Genomic DNA, 20,987 nt, shown 5'->3' with positions numbered 1-20,987 from the left:
ACAGGACACAGCCTCAATCTTGCTGTTCCTGTGCACACAGCCACCAGCCTCAAGGATCTCACACACCCTACCAGCCTCCAAAACAGACAGGGCAACAGACCCTAAATACACCCACTCTAATCAGCACAACAAGACACAGGTGAGGGGGGAGGAGACAACACAGGACACCAGGTGCACACAATCATCAGACTGAAGCCGTCAGTCCATAGTGACGAAGTTACCTTCGTCACATATGCATTACTGATTATTTTTCTATAATAATAGTCGAATCATCACAATTATATACATATCATTATCAATGTAGTTGGTCAATAAATAATATTGTGATATTTGTTTTTTATCTACATTCTCCACTCTGTTATTTGATTACCTCAACATATTTTGCTAAAATACAAACCAAAGCAGTGATATAGCAAGATGAACTCAAACACAATTGCATCTCTTATCTACAATTATATTTAGTCATATTTTTCCGATTTAATTTGTTTATGTTGTAGAGTCTTCATTTTTACCTTAACCTAAAAAAAGTCTGATTAAAAGTTTAGGCAAAAGTAACAGACTATGACTCTGTGTTGTTATGCATTCTTTGATAATAGTATCAACACAATACCTGTCGGGACATGGAACAATGGGCCAAAGCTTCACTTTGATCCACTTTTCTTTTTTTGTACTTCGTTTTGGACAAAGTGTCCGCCAAATGAATAAATGTAAATCTTATGTAAAATACTTTTTATAAAACGTTACGTTAAAATAGTACTTTCAATACCTTGCCTTTTAGGAATGTCTTCACAAAACAAAAAAAGCAGCTTGTAATATGTTAGCTTAAGCAGCTACACCACACCTAAAGAGACTGCTGAAATTAAATAGTATAAATTGAGTATAAAAGCTATTTCTTAAATCAGGACATTTAGGATCATAGAATCTGCAAACAAGACCTGACAAAGCTTTCCATTCTAACTCTTGGCACTTAACAGTTGTATTACTCATTGCTACAAAATCTGGTGTTAAAGATTAACAGGGGAACTGAAGTAGTAAAGAAAGAAGTAACGCTCTTAATGGCGAATAAACGGTTGTAGCAAGAGGGAAGTTGTAAGTGGAGGGAGAGAGTGGCAGCAGGAAGGGAATGATGGAAGGATATAGAGATCTGGGAGTGTGGTTAGAGGGGGTGGTGGACCCAAAATAGCCAGCTCACATGTTTGCTGTGTACGTGGTGAGCTATGAAACCAGGAGAAAAGCCTCCTGCTGAATGCCTGTCCAATCTAATGTTCACCCTCACCCCTAATTTTTGAAAATGTGATTGCCATTTTGCTGTGTGTGTGTGTGTGTGTGTGTGTGTGTGTGTGTGTGTGTGTGTGGTGTGTGTGTGTGTGTGTGTGTGTGTGTGTGTGATGTGTGTGTGTGTGTGTGTGTTGTGTGTGGTGTGTGTGTGTGTGTGTGTGTGTGTGTTGTGTGTGTGTGTGTGTGTGTGTGCGTGTGTGTGTGTGTGTGTGTGTGTACACCTTTTCCAATCAGAGAGGCTCTCCCTTGACAGTTAAGCCTGCTCCCGCTGTTCCCTCTGTGCTCATCATCTTCATCATTGTCTCTCTTGTCTCCATAATATTAACTGATGTTAGACAGTGTCTCAGGCTGGCTGTCGTCCAATTGGGAAAAGGTCAGTGACTAGGCCCGTTTCTCTTCTATGCTCATTTTGACCTAATGTAGAGGCAGACAAATCAGATTACCTCCCCCCCCCCCCCCACACACACACACACACAGACAGACAGACAGACAGACAGACAGACAGAATAAGACCAGACAGACAGTATAAGACCAGACAGACAAACAGACAGTATAAGACCAGACAGACAGACAGACAGACAGTATAAGACCAGACAGACAGACAGACAGACAGTATAAGACCAGACAGACAGACAGACAGACAGTATAAGACCAGACAGACAGACAGACAGACAGACAGACAGTATAAGACCAGACAGACAGACAGACAGACAGACAGTATAAGACCAGACAGACAGACAGACAGACAGACAGTATAAGACCAGACAGACAGACAGACAGACAGACAGTATAAGACCAGACAGACAGACAGACAGACAGTATAAGACCAGACAGACAGACAGTATAAGACCAGACAGACAGACAGACAGACAGACAGACAGTATAAGACCAGACAGACAGACAGACAGACAGACAGACAGACAGACAGACAGACAGACAGACAGACAGTATAAGACCAGACAGCAGATTTGGCCCTGCAGCGTGTGTGCTTTAGATCCTGAGCTCTGTCTCGGCCTGTCTCCGACTGTTTCATCTTACTGACTCGATGCAGCTTTTACAGTTATTCATGTACTGCCTGCATAACAAACAATATGCACACACTGGTGGACTTGCGTTGGGCAGGCTGAGACACAAACATCCTACACACACGGTCCTTTCAGTTAATTCCTTTCATTCCACAGTGTGTTTCAACATGCACACTAGATGATTGCCTCTCTCCTCTCACTCTTGCTCTTGCTCTGTCTGTCAATGTTGCGTCTCTGTGTGCTGAACCAACCGGGCTGTTCATATCAAGGAGGTCCCATGACCCTCTCCACAGCTGATCCTGGGAGCAAAGCATGCTGGGAGGCACATGGCTACGAGGGCGGCATTGCAGTGTGCTGTGATTGGCTCCTTGAGTATTGTGTGTACAGTATGCTGATGTGCAGTTTGGTGTTTTTAGGGTCACAGACTTAAAGGCAGCTTGTGTTGGCCAATCGAATATATGGTAAGACATTCAAATGATATAACCAGCTAATCAAAAACACCATGGCAAAGGGGTCGTTCCTTCTCAACACAAAGTCATATTAAATAGAAAGGTCCTCAGGTCTCATTTCTGAAACGTAAATCAGTTATAAACAGGTTTTTATATAGGATTCAGAGATAAGGATAGGTTAAAGGCTGAACAAAAGTAAATGAACAATCCTTGAAGTAAATATTTGTCACACTTATCTTAAAGAGGGTGTTTTTACAGATAAATATGCTTTAAATGTGACTAGTTATGAACAAGACTGAAGTTTTTAGAAGTGGTACAATAATTCTAAATTCTTAATATATCATGAAATCAAGGTTCTTCCAGATGTGCCCTGCATTTCTATTTTTAATTCATTATAATTCAACTGTAATAGTTTAAGACTAAAATCAAAAAATTGAGCTATCTGTGACCCATTTATATTGGTTTCTATGGGGCAGCAGAAGCATTATTTAACCGATTCTCAACAAAGCACATTATGCAGTAAACTGAATACAGTATATTGCCAGACACTTACAGAGGATTCAAGACTTATTTTATTTTTTACCACAATAGCTAGCTTGTCAGTAATGTAGATTCGTGTTTAACTGGAAACTTAAGTCACAGTGTGTAATCATGAGTAATTGTGCAGCTCTGTGTATGTTAATCTATTGCAGTTTAAGTGAGTTATCATTAACTACACTAGGTTGCCAGTTACATCTAGTTTAAAAAATGCAGTCTAATACTAGAGTCCTTAAAAAAATCCTACATTTATTAAGATTTTAATGTACAGAATATAAAAAAGAAAAAAAGGTGTTGATCCAACTTTATGATCATGGAGGCTTACGTTTGTGGGATTATTGCTCTAGACTGCATTATTTTTAGTTGGATGTAACTCATAAACTGCCAGCTGAGTAATGTAATAGAGCAAATAAAGATGCACTTAATAAATCAGTATTATCTTCTTATCAACCCTAAGCCACAGTGTGTCCTGTGTTCACTGGTTACAGGCATGGTGCAGGTTAGGGTGGAGGGTCCTGCTGCTCACTGTGTGTTGTATGGGGATGGATATTAAATGACGCCCCAGGTCTCTGCAGTTCTCTGTTTTTCATCCTTCACACTAACCTAACTACTAACTACTAACTAACCACTACAAGATGGTGTAGTGGCCAGACGTAGTACTGCAGGGACTGAACATTGGGGTGTCATTTGAGGACTCCTTGCTATCCACTCTGCTGTGTCCCCGCGTCACCCTATGTGTGCTTTCTTCTGCTTTCCACTATACTGCCATCTTATCAGAAACGCTTGAGTGTCGGGACCTTTCTGTGGGGACCTCTGCTTCTGTTTGACTCTACAGAATCACTCGCTTGTTATTGAGCTCGCCTGCTAATTGCCTGTCCTTTTCCCCCTAGAGTGCTGTAGTTATAGTAATAACATAGACTGTTTATTATGTGAAGGAACATATTTGTCCTTTTTTTTTGTTTTGTCCACTTTCATCAAGGTTAAATAGTGACCTCATGTTACACTCTCAGCCCATAGAGGGAGGATGAACTCTCTCCCCCTGTCTGTTGCCATCATCCCTCCCTCTCTCTCTTTCCCTTCCTCTTTTATTCTGTTTCTCAGGTTACCAAACATGAATAACGGAGGAGACTTGACCAGCCAACATGAACACACAAACACACACTTCTCCTCCCCCTCTCCCCTCACCCCTTCCTCCCTTCAGCCACATCTCCATCTCCCCCTTGGATTGTGTGCGTTAATGTGCAGGAGCGCAGCATCTTACTGTGCATACACATGTACCCTGTTAAATAAGTGAGGCTGCAGAGAGGTGGGGGGAAGGGGGAGGAAACAGGAAGGATGCAAGAAAGGGAGGTGGGGAGGCAGAGGCACCAGCCACGAGTGTGTGTGTGTGTGAGAGAGAGAGAGAAAGTCAAAGAGAAAATGGGAGGCAGCTTCACCCACCCAAACTGAGAGGAGGGGAGGGGAGGGGAGGGGAGGACAGACAGCGTGCGCGTCCCTCCAACAGACAGAGGTGAAAGGAAAGTGGGAATGAGAGACAGACGAGAGGGTAGAAGAGGAGCACAATGAAGGAGTGCCATTATCCATCCTGGCAGCACTGCCATCACACCATCTGCTGAGAGGGAGAGACAGAGGAGGGCAGTAAAGAGAAGAGGAGGCAGCCAAACGGAGGATAGATGGAGAGGAGCTGCCGGCAGTGACTTTGTGAATTAATCGAGCGGATCAGAGGAGAAACACGTTTTCCAGGGAGTGGACGGACGGAGAGCCAGAAAGAGGAAGGAGAGGACAGAAGACCGGACAGTCTGAGGCTGTTTACAAATTAATGTGGTTCTCATGTAAAAAAGAAGCTTTAGATGAATCACCATGGATGATCAACTGTATGCTTTTTAAACCAAAAAAGGGAACTATTTATTTAGCCATTCACAAAAAAAACTCTTAGAGAAATTGATCAGACTCACTTTATCCAAAACTATTTGAATGACTTTTCTGTTTGTCTTTTTAAACATAGACTCTTTGTGACATGACTTTCTATTCTCTATGAGCATTCTCTGCAGGACGTTATACAATCACTATCTTTGTTAGCTGCTGCTGAGAATATTCAGGGTTTTATGCAACTTTTCTAAACATCAGTGTTGTCTTTTAGAAGTAAGTGGTTTGTGTGGCTGTTGTTGTTTATACTGTAATTAGGAAAGTGCTAATTGTTCTTTTGATATAACAGTTTTGCATGCCATAGTCGGAATCAGTGCATGCAGCCGACATGGGATGTCAACATTGATTGGGTTTTATGGCTGGCGCGACGCCGGTCAAACTTTGATCATTTCCTGTAACCTATTGATCTCTCTCTGAGTCTTTAGTTGTTCCAGCTGTTGGAAAACAAGCTCCATGTGCAGCCTTTGATGCAGCAGCTAATTGCTGTCATGTGATTTGACAAAGCAGTTATCTCTTTGTCCGAAGATTTCTGCGGTTGTCGGGACTTCTCCGTAAATTTCCTCCGCAGGCATCTCTTTTTAATGTCTGTTGCCATAGCAACGGGCAGCAGCTGCAGACAGAATAAGATTTAAAGTAGTTTTTTGTGTCTTGTATTTTAAAACCGGTGCTGTTCCCTTAGGATAACTGTGTATGTTGTGTAGATAAGAAAAACTAAGGTTTTTTTGAGACTTTCTTTCTCAGAATGTTTTCTCTTTACTAGACATCCTTTGTCTATTCGGAGCGCAGCAGTCTCCGAGAATCAGGGTTGTTTCAGGTCACCTGTTTCCCCCCTCCCCATTCTGTGCTTTAGTCTAGTGTGAATCGGCGCTGCCCCGCTTGTCCTGATCTCACCTTTATCGGCAACTACAATTTTCATCAGTGAAGCTGCCAATATCAGGAATGACTGCATAAATGAGATTATCGTGCAGTGTCACTTGTACATGTCACTCAGTGCAGCTGCTGTGCCACTAATCACTGATCATTAGTACTGTCTTTGTGACGGTCTGTGTGTAGGTGAGTCAGGATTTATCCTCCTGCAGAGGGTCATTTCCCCTGCAGTCACCTGACCTACATTGTGTTCTGTGCACTTAAACAATTCGGGCAGGGCATTGAAACTCTCAGCATCCCTGTGTTGATTTTCCTCTTGTGTGTCCATTTAGGATCTTTTGCCTTTTTAAGAACTAATTCCCTCTCAAGACTAATTTCTGTTTGAATTAGGTGTGTGACAGACGGTGTTGTTTGTTGTGCCTGCTTTTTGATTGTCCAAATACAGGGTGTCTTTCCCATCATCCCACCCTGTCTGGCAGTGCGTTAGTGTGACTAACCTCCATGGTGCTTTTTGGCCAGGACCAGATGGATGACTAGCTAGAATTACTAGACAATCCCTCTGTGGTGCTAGACTGGTGTGGGCGACTGTTCCATTACCATGCATTCAGCGCCCACTACAAGCTGGTGCGTAGTTCTTTGAACACAGTTAACTTCGGAAATGTTAGTGTGTGGAAAAGTCAACCTCCTCACTTGGCATCACTGAAACTTCGGTGGCAGATTCACAGAGTTGTGTAAGTGGTGTAGGCAAGGTGGTGTAAATCTTGCTCTCCTTTCAGGGAGTAAAGGTCAATAGATTTTAAATATAACAGGTGCGTAAACAGCACTGAGGTGTAGGCCAGCCAGCTTTCTGCCGGACTGCCTTACCTTCTACTGAGGTCAAACTGCTGCACATGGTTTAGTTAGTTGGACTCTGCAAGAGACTGTTACTGTAAACAGACTGTTGTTTGCCTTCTAGGTTGGACTATGCAGAATAAGGGATGTTATGCAGCGTCTGTACAGTAGTGTGAACTAGAACTGAGAGCCAACCGGCTGCTTGATAAGCCCTGCCTTAGATAAGGTTCCAGAGTATAACATGTGGCTTGTTAATATCATATAGGGCTGAGTCAAAGCTCTTCTCTCAGGAAACTGACTACAATCTGGGCTTGTTGTTTTAAACCACGCAGTAACCAAGTAATAGGGTGAGAAGAGAGCTGCAAATAAAAACTCAACATACCAACAGTTTTATTTGAGCCTCTCCAGCTTGGTGAGTTCAACTCCCAGGAGAATCCAGCACCATTCAGGGAATGCTGGGTTGAGGGCTCAAACCGGACAATTCAGGTCTCATTACCATCACAAGCCCACCGGTAGTCATCATCAGCCAATGACCTACATTCTCTGGTGTTACATCACCACCGTGCTACTGCAGAGTGTGTCACTGTACCAGACACAGACAACATCTCAGAGTCAGTTTACCACTAACTAATGGTGCTCTAGAAAAAAAAACATCCTTACAGAGTTGGCCAGTTTTGGAAACACACTTGAACCAAGGCCACTTGTTTTAGCCATATCAGGAACTTGAGTCAGGAACGGGCCAAACTCTAACGGCCCAGTCTTATACTCGCTTCTTTTCTGTTTTCTACTTGTCTAAATAGGTGACCGTGCCTGGCCTCTAGATCCTTAATATTAAAGTTGGCGAGGCGGAAAGACAGGGCTCACCATTAATATATTATACAGGGGACTGTTAACCAGACAGCCTGGAGAACGGGAGAGCATACGAGGGAGGGGGTGAGGGGGAGCGAGAGATCATCTGGAAGAGGAGAGAGGAAGTGGTGGTGAGGGAGAGGGCGGAGGCGTTGGAGAGGCAGAGACTGGCAGAGTACATTGTGTGGAGGAAGAGAGAGGGCTTCCAGGAGAAGAGAGACAGGGAGAAGGGAGGAAAGTGTGCAGAGAAAGAGAACGGGGCAGGGCCAGAAGTTATCTGGAAGAGGAGAGGAGAAGAAGAAGAAGACGCAGGGAGGGAGAGAGCCAGGGCCATTCAGAGAGGACATGATATCATTTGGAGGAAGAAAGAGAGGGAGTAAAACAGGAACGCGTGGTAAGATTTGAGATTACGATGCACTCGAAAGTGTTAAAGAAAGCGTGCTGCGTTGGATGCTAGCCATACATCAGTAAGCCTCTCTCTTCTTTAGCAGCTTAATTCAGCTCCGCAGGTGCTCACTGTAGTATCGAAAAACAATTGGAGCTGTCTATTGTGTGTGTTGCTGGAGTGTTCATGCGCGCAAGCCCCTTGTGATCCCCTCGTTGGCTGCTAATAGGATTTTTATACGCATGTGTCAAGCAGGATAGAGCTGCCAAAAGGCTTCACACTTCCACGAATGTACACACCACAACACACACACAGATAATCTTAAGAAGCATTGTGGGCAGGGAAGATTTATACAGCCTCACACACGTGTCAACACATCACATATGAGACCGCACCCCTCAGTGCAAAGACACATGGGAGGGGGCGTTGAGAGACAATCACTTGTGTTGATTCTCCATGGTGAAGCCGACAGCTGGATGACAGGCCCTCACTGAGAGGCTATTAAGTCCGGTCAAGATACTCACAGATATTGTTTTACATTGTGGCAAAAACTCCAAGACGAACACTTTGTGGAGAGCTAAGACTGTCGTCCTCAGTCCCTGGGAACACATGAACCTTGATGCAGATTTAAAAGTGAACTGATGACAACATGATATGCACTGGTGCAGAAGAAATAAACTTTTTTCATCGGCTTCTTCCATTAACTGGGACATCCAACTTTTCTTCCTCTCATTCTCCTTTCATCGTGGGTACAGCTGTTTTTAAAGCAGCTGGGTTTCAGCCGCCTGGTAACGAGTGGAGGACAGAAAACCAGACAGATGGGTGCTGCTCTTATGCTGACAGAGACATACAGATGGCTGTGTGTCCTTATAGAGAAACACATTGAATACTGAGACATAACGACTTTGATTGAATCACTAGAGACTGTGTGGATTTAAAGACTGACACTGCAGATTCACTATGGAGCTCGTCCCAAAAACCAAGTACACCCACTTTCGGAGTGAATCGCTGAGCTCAACTGATGAAACAAACTCCAATCCATCATCGTTCCCTCCATCCAGTCCTGCCACCCCGCTCACTCCCTCCCCTGGTTTACCTTCCTCTTTCTCCTCCTCGTCTCTCACTCCCATCTTGCCCCCTTCCTCTCCCCGCCAGGCTGAGAACAGCCCCACCACCCTCTGCTCCTTCTTCCCCAGATTGGGATCCCTCCGCCTGGGTGTCTCTGCCACTCTTCTCCCTGGACTCAAGGCCTCGAGAGGGCTGCAGCTGCCCCATGCGCCTGTTGAGTCCTCTGGGGACGACAGGAGTAACTCCAGCTCCTCCCCTATTTTTCATCACCTAATTCCCCCTTTAACCGCTCCTTCTCCCCCTCCCCGACCTCCTCTGCAGGACATGAACCGGCTGGGAGGGGCGTCCAGGAGGGCACGCGTGGAAGGAGGGCAGCTGGGAGGAGACGAGTGGACGCGCCATGGCTCCTTTGTCAACAAGCCCACCCGCGGCTGGCTGCACTCCGACAGTGTGGTCACCACCGCCGGTGTTTCCTACAGTGTCCGGGTGAGTGTCTGGCACACTCTTACAACCCCCTCAAATATATAATCACACATCCCTCTGTCCAGACAGTTTCTACTTTCTATGCATATAAACCGCCTTCTCTCACATTTTTAGACTCAAGAAATGAAAAGAAAACACCATTGCTTTTCTTCCTCTGTTGTGTTCCATCTGTGCAATGGAACTGTGATGCAGGAAATGTCTGATGCTAATGCATTGCCTTCCTGTTTCCTATTTCAGTACATGGGCTGCGTGGAAGTGCTACAGTCGATGCGAGCGCTGGACTTCAACACCAGAACTCAGGTCACCAGGTGAGATTACACACTACTCCTCTGTCACTGGCAGGCCATTTTGCTCACTTAATTTCTCATCGCTGCATGTGGGGGCGAGATGGTGCGGGGAACTGTGGTCAGACAAAAAGCACCGCCCACCTCTCATATGTGTATTTGCCGCCTCTTCGGCTTCCGCTCGCTTTTGCTTGCTTGCTTGTTTCTTACTCAGTTAGTGTCTGACTGTGTGTGTGTGCACGCCTGCAGCTCTTGCATCCCCTAAATTAGAATGTTCTGGAATCCTTGTGGTTTCCGTAGTGATGTTGGTCTCCATGGAAAAGACGAGCACAGTGTAGGGATGATAAATTAAATCAGCCACTGCCAGCTCTCGCTTAATTGTCCACATAATTGTGATTCCGAGAAGGTGTAAGGATTAATGACATGTTATTGTAATTCTTGCATGTTGTGTTTCAGGGAGGCAATCTCCGTGGTGTGCGAGGCCGTTCCCGGAGCCAAAGGAGCCCAGCGCCGGAGAAAGGTACACAACATGTACACAAGCACACACCCTTACAGGGCATTATTTATTTATACGGCTTAAGTGGGTGGTGGGAATGGGTTTTCAGGATAAGAGCTGGATTTAGCTTGATTGTCCACTCTGTGGTCAGTTGGCTATTCAGTCACACACTTTCCCTTACACACACACACAAAAACAGATCTTGATTTAAGATGATTGTACTCTTCTGCGGTTAGTGGCCTGCTCGCAGGTAATTACCAATCACTCTCCGGTCTCCCTTTTCCCACCCTCTTGTCACAAGGGAGGCTGGAGAGGTGGAGTAGTATCATGTGTGGAGCCACTGTCTGGCCAGAGAAGCATTAGAGAGACGCAGATGCAGTCGAGAGTCTGCTGCGTTAAGACTCCATGTGTTCCTGTAAAACTAAACATCCACCCAAACACTCAATAAAACAGGTGGCTAAATCCAGCAGCCCGCTGTCGGAGTAGGATTTAAACAAGGAATGTCTGGCGCACCAGACAACATCTAGTTAAGGATGTAAACTAGAATAAAAGCAGTCTAGTCCCTCGGATTTGGCTGGACTGAGGTTAATGTGGCTGAGCAATGTGCATCCTGCCCTGATGCTATTTTTCTCACAGCGCACGCCAAATATTCTGAGGCAAATATGGATGAGAGCAGGAGGAGGATTGGGATGAACAGGCTGGCACAACACTGCTGGTCTTCTTCTTCTTTCGTGTAACGTCAGAGGTCCAACTCGGTGTTGTGTAGCCATGCCCGCATCTCTGGTCCTACGTCGAAGAGGCTGGCTTCCGAGGGTGGTCTATATAAAGGGCAGGTGGTTATTATATGTTCGACAGTCTGTTCGGGGTCACCGCAGACTGCTGGTCTGAGTGATGCTCTTGGCCCAGCCTTCAGTATGCTAGATGTTCATTGGACACAGTTGGCCTTGGAGACAGGATCATTTTTACAATTGCAGCTGTTCTTCCACTCCCACACACACAGGCATGTCCACACATACGCCCACAGGCTCATGCAAAGACAGTGGGGACTCAATGAACGACGTGCCATGTTGGAGTACAAAAAAAAGCCTGTTGTTTATGTTTTTGCACCTTGTTTGTTACTCATTGATGAAATCCCTGTCTTTCTCAGCCATCTTCTCGCTGTATGACATCCATCCTGGGGAAGAGTAACCTGCAATTTGCCGGCATGACAATCACCCTCACCATCTCCACCAGCAGCCTCAACCTTCTGGCCGCTGACTGCAAACAGGTTAGACTACAACCAGCTCACACTTGAAGCTGCTTTTCTGTGTATTTTTCCTTAAAAAACTCTGTTGGTGTCTGTAGAGTTGTCCCTGATCTCCAGAGATTTGACTGAGTCAGAGATGCGTCTGATAGTTAGAGCTCTGTAGCCAGAGGTGTGTTTGGTATATGGAGAGCACTAAGCCTGTGCAGTTTACTGAAGCAGAGCAAGCCTGAAGATCTCTCTGCTTGAGGTATTTCATGTGGATTTAAGGATTATAAAAACTAACTTCAAAAAGATTTTTAGAAATGAATTGTTTTTATACGATTGTAACTTTATACATTTTTAAAAAAAAATATTATATTGTTTGTCATTTAAAGTTGGCTACACTATGTAAAACGCCTGATTATTATTTATCATAATTATATATACTATTATGAACTACATACGTTTTATGATCATTTCAAAGAATGTTTTTAAAGCTTTAATAACATAATATCCGTCACTTTTACTCTGTATTTAATATAAACATCAGATTTAACTTAGCTTGAATCCCACATAAAGTCGTACTTGAATTGTTAAAAAAATATATGTTTTAGACTTTACATCAAGAAAATATCTTAATAAATATCCACTTAACTCAAGGTTATATTTGTATGTGTTGTGACCCTTTAAAGATGCCCAGGGAAGTAATAGGCTTCTTCCCTTGCCTCATTTATTTTGGATGAAGCACAAACTACTCTCAACCATCGTCTTCATTCCTGCATCGCCACGGGGCAGGAAGTGATCTTCCGCTTATGAGTTAATAACTGCTGAATGATGTTTATTTCTTTGTGGCATCAGCACAGGATAGTGCAGTGCACAAAGAAACATGCCATACACATACAACCATTCACAAATAAAGCCTCAGACATAGACCGCACATTGTGCACAGAGCATTAGCCAGTGTTGATGTCTTTATTGATCCTGAATGGGTGGTTGCTGTAGACTGTTCAAAAGGTGTTCCATGTGCTGTCCCACTTAGTTGTATCTCTGCTGCAGTTGATGCTTCTCAATGGAGGGAAAAGCACTTTTCCCAGTAATGATTCCACATTTGTCTCTCCATCCACATGCTTTCATCTCACTTCCCACATACTTCATGTCACCCACGTGCTCTCCTTCTATCTCCCTCTCTCCCCCCTCTCTCTCTCTCTTTTTCTCCACAGATAATCGCCAACCATCATATGCAGTCCATCTCCTTCGCCTCTGGAGGAGACCCAGTGAGTCACTGTCTAGCTCAGCTCAAATCTCACTCTGGCCTTTTTCCATCTTTCTTCAGCCTGCATATCCTTCCTTCCTGTCTTCTGTCATTGTCTATTCATAAGAATGCCACTCACTCCGTTGCTGCCTCGCTGGTTTGCAGTCTTTCTCTCTCAACCTTGATCTTGTTACTTCCTGTCTTTTTCTCTTTCAGCTCAATGTATGTTTTTAACCTCTGTTTTGACTTTAAGACAGCAGCTTTTGCTTGATCTCTTTATTCTTATTCTTCTGTTTAACCTTTCTATCTTAAACCTGCCCTTCACTTTTTCCTTCTGATATTTGTGTACCCTCCCTCCTAACTTTCTCACCCTGTCTCCCTCAGGATACGGCTGAGTACGTAGCATATGTGGCCAAAGACCCAGTCAACCAGAGAGGTGAGCAGAAAGGACACCTTCACTCAGGCAGCATCTGAGGCTCTTAAAAAATCATATTGAAGTCATGTTCAACTTGTTCAGTCCCTTGGTTTGAGCAGAACTCTGACCGCGATCCTTCGATACACGAGTTCCACATTTTCTATCTACATTCAGTCTCTGGATGGTGAAATATGTTTTGAAAATGCTACTACATGTACTTCTGTATAATGCTGTAAATAAATGAGAACAAGATGTTTTATGAAATTATAATGAATCCTATTAAATTAATGATATGGCTTTATTCATATTTTACCCTCTTTTGAATTTGAGAAGTCGCCCACTAGAGCTGAGACATTACAGACTCAGAGTGCAGAGTGAAGGAAGAAACAGTACATTGAACACTAAATAGGCATAGCAAATAAAAGAACTGTTTTTAATTGTTTGGCATATTCTGCTTTAGTCATGCTCTTATGCTAAATATGTGAACATGTGACTCGATTTTCAATGTAACTATCTAAAAATAAAATTCCCTGTTTCGCATTTAGCTCAGGAGCAACAGAAAAATGACATATTTAAAACTATATTATTATATTTAGAACTATTCGTGTTCTCTATGCAATTCAGTTATAACTACCTAAGTGTCATTATTCAAGACACATATAAGAATGTACTGCTGCTGAAAATGCACTGTATTCTTCTTTACTTGCAATTCCAAATATTTCTCTATCTTTGCATATTGCATGCAAGTACATGTTGCTGCAGCTTCCTTATTAGTCATGTGTGCTTCCTCTTCTCTAGCTTGTCATATCCTGGAGTGCTCAGAGGGTTTAGCCCAGGAAGTCATCAGCACCATTGGCCAGGCCTTTGAACTGCGTTTCAAACAGTACCTAAAGAACCCTCCCAAACTGGTCACACCTCACGACAGGTAAATGCAAAACATGTCCCTCACTCGGGCCCAAAACATGAGCCTGTGTTTGTATTTTGTCTCATCTTATCTGTTTTAATCACCTCTTTCTGTCTCAGAATGGCTCCGTTTGACGGCTCTGCGTGGGAGGAAGAAGATGAAGAGGCTGCTCAGCCTCCTGACGTCCCTTACTATAATAATTTCCCTGGAAAACAGCCTCCCCCTGGTGGACTGGTTGACATGAGGACCCGCCCGGGTGCCACGCTGGTGAGAAATATGCATATAAAATGGCCTTCCTTGATGACTGGATGATCATTTGGTGTGGTAGTGTTACCACTGAACAGGTCTCTCTTGAAAATGAGACCTTGTGTCTCAATGAGATTTTACACCTGTATAAATAAAGGCTAAATAAAAATAAATAAATGCAACAGATACTGCTTCAACACATCCAAACTATACTTATACTGCAGTCAATAGATGATACACCAGTTAAAAAACCTTGCTTCAAAATGTTATCAAGACGAGAAAATTAAAGACCAATAATATGAGTTGCTCTGTTTGTGCTATATAAATTGACAGTGACCCTTTGTAACCCTATTAATAGGAATATATTTGTGTATATAGACACAAGAGCGTCTTCGGTAAAAGCGCTAACAAATTAAATCTATTATTATTATTATTATTATTATTATTATTAAGAGCAAGCCCACATGTGGTTATGAGTCATTATTTGTTTTTATTCCTCTGTGTTTGCAGCCGTATGGACAGCCAGGCCAGAATGACATCCACAAGCAGCCTCTGCCGCCTCTACCAGGTGAGTCTCTGCCTGTCTCTGTAAGGCACTGGACAGATTTTCATCCAGGTACAATTATGATAGAACTCAGTCACTCGTTTTTTTACAATACTATGTCTTTCTTTATTTGTTCAATCTATAAACTTGCGACCACCATGTTGGCACAAACAGCCAATTGGACTCAATGATGAACTGATAGATATTGGTGGACAATGGTCACGGTCAATTTGACTGCACACAACATGTTGTCCCGTAACTCAACAACCCCCATGCTAATTGTAACTAAGCTATCAACTGTGCATGGCAAAGGAAGAAATGGAAAAGTTGTGCTAAGGTCGCTTACCTGTTTTTTCCTTTCCTTCTTCTAGTGGGTGCCAAAGAAGGGGGACGAGAACTGTTCGATGACCCTTCATACGTCAACGTTGACAAACCCCGTCTCCCAGTTGCAGCCAATGGAAATGCTCACAGAGATGCTTTTGACATGAGTAAGTGCTTTACTCAGTCTTGCTATTATGTGTTAGTAATATCACACCAGCTTGATAAATGAAGCTGAAATGGACTGCTGTCTAAAAACACACTGAATAAGTGCAGGGAAATTAAATAACTGAAATAAGTTATTATATGATTTCTTGTAAATTACAAATTCTGTGGGTTGAAAGCTTAATGAACAGAAATACCGGTAGCACAAATGTGCAGTTATGTTACCATGTAGAAAGAATAGGGGTTAATTATTGACTGAGGAGACGAGCAGAGTAGTGTGTGCTTTACATTCCATATGAAAGGCTAATTGAAGAGTGGAGCTGGCCGCAGAAGGCAGTCTTGGAGGAAGATAAGGGAATTAGAGTGCCTTTGTCCATTACAGGGGCATTTTATGTTACATGATTGGTTGACTGCATAAAGCTTATCACATTAGAGACACAGTCCACTATCAGAGTAGAGCATGCATCTGTCAATCCATGCGCTTCACTTGGATAAGGTCCAATCATCTTCCTTATAAAATAAATGAGGAACATGAGTCTTCCTATACATGTGCATAAACAATAAAATAATGCAATTATATGTGTATTTATTTTCTATAGAGCCATTTGACGATGCCCTGGGAGTCTCTGGACATGGTGGTCCAAACTCGGTGTCAGCGGCACCCCCTCTGGTGGAGCAGCTGCAGTGCGAGTCCTGGTTCCACGGTAGCTTGAGTCGCAGGGAGGCAGAGAGGCTTCTGACCCGCGATGGAGACTTCCTCGTGCGAGAGTCTGGAACCACGCCTGGACAGTATGTCCTCACGGGACAGCAGGGGGGTCAGCCCAAACACCTGCTACTAGTCGACCCAGAAGGAGTGGTGAGTCATGAAGGGGGGAGGAGATCATAAGGGGCGAGAGAGATTACAAAGAGGAGGAAGAAGCATGAATTGGCCATTTTGTATTCCTAACACATGGTTGTATAGGTTTGTATCTTTTTAAACGTGCCTTTAACACTTTTTTATGTCTTTTAGGTCCGCACAAAAGACCATCGGTTTGAAAGTGTGAGTCACCTGATCAGTTACCACATGGACAACAGACTCCCCATCGTATCTGCTGGTAGCGAAGTGTGTCTGCAACAGCCAGTAGAGCGCAGAGCCTAACGTTACACAAACCAATACAATACTCCACCAAATGCACACACTCCTGAAGCAATTCAACACAAGACAAAGACACCTTCATATGCTTTAAACACAGCAACACTACACTAAACACAGACGCATACATACATATACAATGATAAATATGCTCACAACACTGCAAAGAAAGCCAAAAAAATATAATTGTTCTGTAAATCACACACTTGCTGCTGTTGCTACATATTCCTTTCCTTTCTGAAAGCTGAACTATGACCTGCAGTCCCCAACTCTTTTCAGGCGCACCCCTCCAACACGGAGAAGCACCGCTGCAATTTCTCAACAGCCTACTGTGAACCAGGGAGGAGCCCTTTGTTAATTTTAAAACAGGGCAGAAAACAAAATGCATTTTTTTTTATAAGAAAAAAAATAACATGCAATTTATGAGAAAAAAATAAGAACTAATACGTGGAATCTTGTACAAAAAAAAAGGACTCAAACATGAAGAAAGGAGCATTAATGGGACATTGAATGAGATTTTCAGTGCTTGTAGCCGTGTGTTGTTTTATTCAACAAAATGATTTCCCTCCTCACACTGTCGCTGGAGCATATTTGGCAAAACAGGAACTGGATGGTAATGATTGTTTTTTCCAGAGACATAAACTCTTCACTTCAAGTGTCAATGGAGCACTTCAGCAGCAAACCTGACTTTAAAAAAGAAAAAAAGCCTGGGGATTATGCATAAACGAGTTTTTGCTTCCAACCTAATCAGAGGAGGCTGCCCCAAGCCACTCCCCTTTTAAGGACTTTTGAACTTTGACCCCTGGAGTGATACCTGGCGATGATGAAAGCCTGTATGCAAAACTGGGGGATTGCTATGCCAACGACCACGTCCTTTTTTTTGGGTAACTGTTATCTTGGGACTCATTACTTCTAGGACATTCTGAGGAGGATCTAAACAGCTGTATCTCCCTAATCCCTCTGTAAATACACACACACACACACACACACACACACACACACACACACACACCTTTAAACCACACACGGTCTGCACCACCTGTCATGCCAAAGAACATGAATTGGTTGCCAACAGCAGAGAAAGCCATGACAACTATCAGCAGTTATCTATCATGTAGGCTTACAGCATTGGGAGCAAGTTTAGATTTAATATGCATATTAAAATTGGATTTAGGGGGGAGAAGAATCTAGGTGTTGTGTTTGACTACATAATCAAAACTGAGATTTTGTAAGTTAATTGTGCATTGATGTCACCAAAAAACTCGCAATAGCAAGTATGTTAAGAGATGCATCATTTGACACTTAGTGTGTGTTTGCACTGACAATCTATGGTTTATATCTTTACGGAGGATTATGACTGAAAGCAAAGTAGTTTAAAAAAAAGAGTGCTTTAAATGTAGGCAAACATTGAACAGTCCATGCAATTACTCTCCCTCTGCAAAATGATCATTGTAACTGTTAAGGTGATTTTGTGAATCGTGATGTTGCTTTAGTTTTATTATTCTCTCAATCACTTGAGGGAATAATGTGCTTTGAAAAAAGAAAATGAGGTGGTTTGGAGGTAACTGAACAAAAAGTACATACCTGTTTTCGGAGCATTGCTAATGTCAAGCCAAATGTTGCTCCTCAGTGTGCTGCTTTCACAAACTTTGAGGATTTAGGGGGGAGAAGTTCACGCTATTTTTTTTGTCCTTCTCTATTTCTCCTTCCTCAGTTCATGATGATGATGTTGTTGTTTTTTTATATCTTTTTAATTGTGCCTTGTTTCTTCAATGCAGTCACGTCACTTCAATGCAGTCACCTTATGTACTTAATTCAAATGTAGTAGAGTCGACTACAGGAGAATCTCACACAAGCCTCTCAGTTAAACACAGTTAAACAAAGACTTTGCAAAAATGACACTCCAATAAACACTCACACACAGATCCAGTGATGGCAATCTCCTCTGATGCACATTTTTGCATTCAGCTTATAGTCACAGATACTTGATGTCATCGTGGAGGGAGGGGTCATTTCCTGACCATCTGTAAATAACATAGACTTTTGATTGGTCAGTTCAGTGTTGGATTATTGTTTTCATATCCTTAATAACTTATGTGAGAAAAAAACACAGCACTGAGGTAGCTCTTTTTGAATCCAATTGAACTTGTCAAAGAAGTCGATGCCAAACTCTTGAAACATGAGAAGGGATCTTTTAAGCTAAACCTTAACTGTCAACTAGTCGTCAGACCCTGAAGTGGGTTCATATGTAATGCACACATACACATACCTGACTGACAGCTGGCTCAATGAGACACACACACTCTGCCTGTTTAGGTTTTTGTAGGTCAGAGATGGGAAAACCAGAGCTTTAATATCTGCCATTACTGTGAGTGTGTGTTCATAAGCTGACCCACTGGACCCTCGTCATCATTAGTGAACCAGTCCCGTGTTATCTTCCTTCATCACAGATGCCTTTGTTGCATGAAAATCCTTTTTTTTAATGTGTTGTTTGTTGTTGGTGATGGTGATAGTGTTGATGATGCTGTTGTACTTTTTAATTTGTGAAAGCCAAAGGTTAATTTTGAATAGCGTGCAAAGATATTGATTTTTACTTTCTGTTTTTCAGTTTTTTAGTACTTTAAGTTTTTAGGGAAACATTTGTGTTTACACCTGTATCTGAAAATATAGATTGCATATATAAATACATATATCATTCATCTCTCTCTGTGAGTTTGTGTTAGGCCTGAGGGTGTGGCCCTTTGTTGGAAAGGCTTTATTTATAAGATAACTTCATTTATCTATAAAAGTACACCAAACAACTTGGAAAATAAACAACAAAGCAGACACTGCTGGAAGGTATGATCGCCTGTCACATACAGTACTGTCCTGAACAAAGAGTAGGGTGCAGTGGCAGTTGTACTGGAGCTACTGGAACCCTCTTGTTTGTGAACAGATGAGCCTGTAGTAGGGGGCTGATTCAGGGATTATTAGAGCGCAGGGAGAGAGTGTGGGGTCCTATACAACAGAAGGGAATAGTGCAAAGCAAAGGTAAACAAGGCCTTTAATCAATCAGCGGATGTTTGAAAGCAGAGAACAGTCGCGAAAAAGCAGGATGGAGGCAGCCTGCAGCTTGTATAGGAGGTTATAAGTAGAGGGGCTAACTGTGGCAGGAATACGAAGCAGACCTCAGCTGTTGCACTGGCACAGTCTGATTCAACTTGTCAGACATCACCTCCTATTTCTTCTCGTCGGCTGGCCTCTTTGATGCCTCTGCTTCGTTTTCTCTCCGGAGCCATGCATCCCCAGCGTCCTCTTCCTCAGGCCATGCCCTCCTCCTCTCTGGGACAGAATCTGCGGGACATGGCCATGGGTCTGGGAAGAGGCAAGAACTTATTGGGAGGAAACGTCACCTACGGTTTTATCCAGTCGGTTAAGGAGTGCCTTTATTTTCTGCTCTGCTGCTGGTGCATCAAAGAGATCCTGGACTAAGAGATCCAGTGGTTGAACATTGATTTTCACTTTTTTCCGACGGCTCCTTGAGTGTTATTTCAACCAACTTCTATTTAATTGAGAATGGAGTGTTTGATCAGCAGTTCTGGCAAAGCATTGGCAAGTATGAGTTTTGTCTCATATGACAACAAACTACTTGAGTCTAATTTGATTATATTGCAATTTATGTTACTGTTAGAGTGAAGATCTCAATTTTAGAAAGCAGCCATTTCTATGGGGAATAGTTTGTGTTGAAAAAATGTTTATTTCTGTTTTTCAGTGGTTGTAGGATGCTCTTCTTGGGTTCCAGGAAACACACGTGCACTTTTTCAGAAGCTTCAAATGCTCACTGAGAGACTGGGTCAGAGTTTCCTGAGTTCAACCCTGCTGATCTGACTACTTGAGGAATGGCAGCCCTGGTGTTCACTGTACAACACAAACTGGTGTGCAATGAATAAAAGAACTGATGAATAGAAAAAAGATAACCGTTATGTCTGCATGTTTTTTCATTTTGTTTTGGTTAATATTTTAGTTTACTTGTACAGCTGAATAATATATATATATATATATATATAGAAATATTCATTAGGTGTCCAACTTTAATGTGACTTAGACATAGTTTGCACAATAGTGTCTTTATTGAGGTCCAATTAATGAATTATGTATTGAACAAAAACATGAGACATTTTACAAGTTGCCTTTAAGGATATTGTAACCAATAACCTGAATCGACCCAAGCCTATGGACTACCGGCATCAAATGCCTTGGACTGATGGACTTCACGCATATAAGATGATGTATGTTTTACATACCCTCCGTCACCTGTGTGTGTCAATC

The 20,987-nt window shown here is 42.8% G+C and overlaps 2 protein-coding genes across 4 annotated transcripts in view; both read left to right on the top strand.

Moving 5' to 3' along the window:
* shc1 (SHC (Src homology 2 domain containing) transforming protein 1) overlaps positions 1–19,376 on the top strand; it is a 28,552-nt gene extending 9,176 nt beyond the window's left edge. The window contains exons 2-13 of one of the 3 annotated variants that reach the window (XM_034227954.1): positions 9,537–9,701; positions 9,936–10,006; positions 10,439–10,502; positions 11,626–11,745; positions 12,924–12,977; positions 13,340–13,391; positions 14,169–14,295; positions 14,394–14,541; positions 15,031–15,088; positions 15,436–15,552; positions 16,147–16,403; positions 16,557–19,376. In XM_034227954.1, coding sequence (XP_034083845.1) covers positions 9,540–9,701; positions 9,936–10,006; positions 10,439–10,502; positions 11,626–11,745; positions 12,924–12,977; positions 13,340–13,391; positions 14,169–14,295; positions 14,394–14,541; positions 15,031–15,088; positions 15,436–15,552; positions 16,147–16,403; positions 16,557–16,685 — 1,359 coding nt within the window. In that variant the 5' untranslated portion in view covers positions 9,537–9,539 and the 3' untranslated portion in view covers positions 16,686–19,376. Of the gene's footprint in view, positions 1–4,758; positions 9,702–9,935; positions 10,007–10,438; positions 10,503–11,625; positions 11,746–12,923; positions 12,978–13,339; positions 13,392–14,168; positions 14,296–14,393; positions 14,542–15,030; positions 15,089–15,435; positions 15,553–16,146; positions 16,404–16,556 lie in introns of those variants that run through there. The other 2 variants (XM_034227952.1, XM_034227953.1) reach the window with 2 other exon arrangements.
* Positions 19,377–19,666: 290 nt separating this feature from the next.
* lenep (lens epithelial protein) lies at positions 19,667–20,635 on the top strand. The gene has a single exon (XM_034227967.1). It carries the CDS (start codon positions 19,926–19,928, stop codon positions 20,148–20,150), a length of 225 nt encoding a protein of 74 aa, XP_034083858.1. The 5' UTR covers positions 19,667–19,925; the 3' UTR covers positions 20,151–20,635.
* Positions 20,636–20,987: the final 352 nt, after the last annotated feature.

This window comes from Gymnodraco acuticeps, unplaced genomic scaffold (genome assembly GCF_902827175.1).
Source record: "Gymnodraco acuticeps unplaced genomic scaffold, fGymAcu1.1, whole genome shotgun sequence".
NCBI lineage: Eukaryota > Metazoa > Chordata > Actinopteri > Perciformes > Bathydraconidae > Gymnodraco > Gymnodraco acuticeps.
Note: the sequence above shows the minus strand (reverse complement) of the source record. Positions and strands in the feature narration are given on the sequence as shown.

Coding starts and splice junctions, on each gene's coding strand:
- lenep (XM_034227967.1), top strand. CDS start 19,926: ATGCCTCTGCTTCGTTTTCTCTCCGGAGCCATGCATCCCCAGCGTCCT.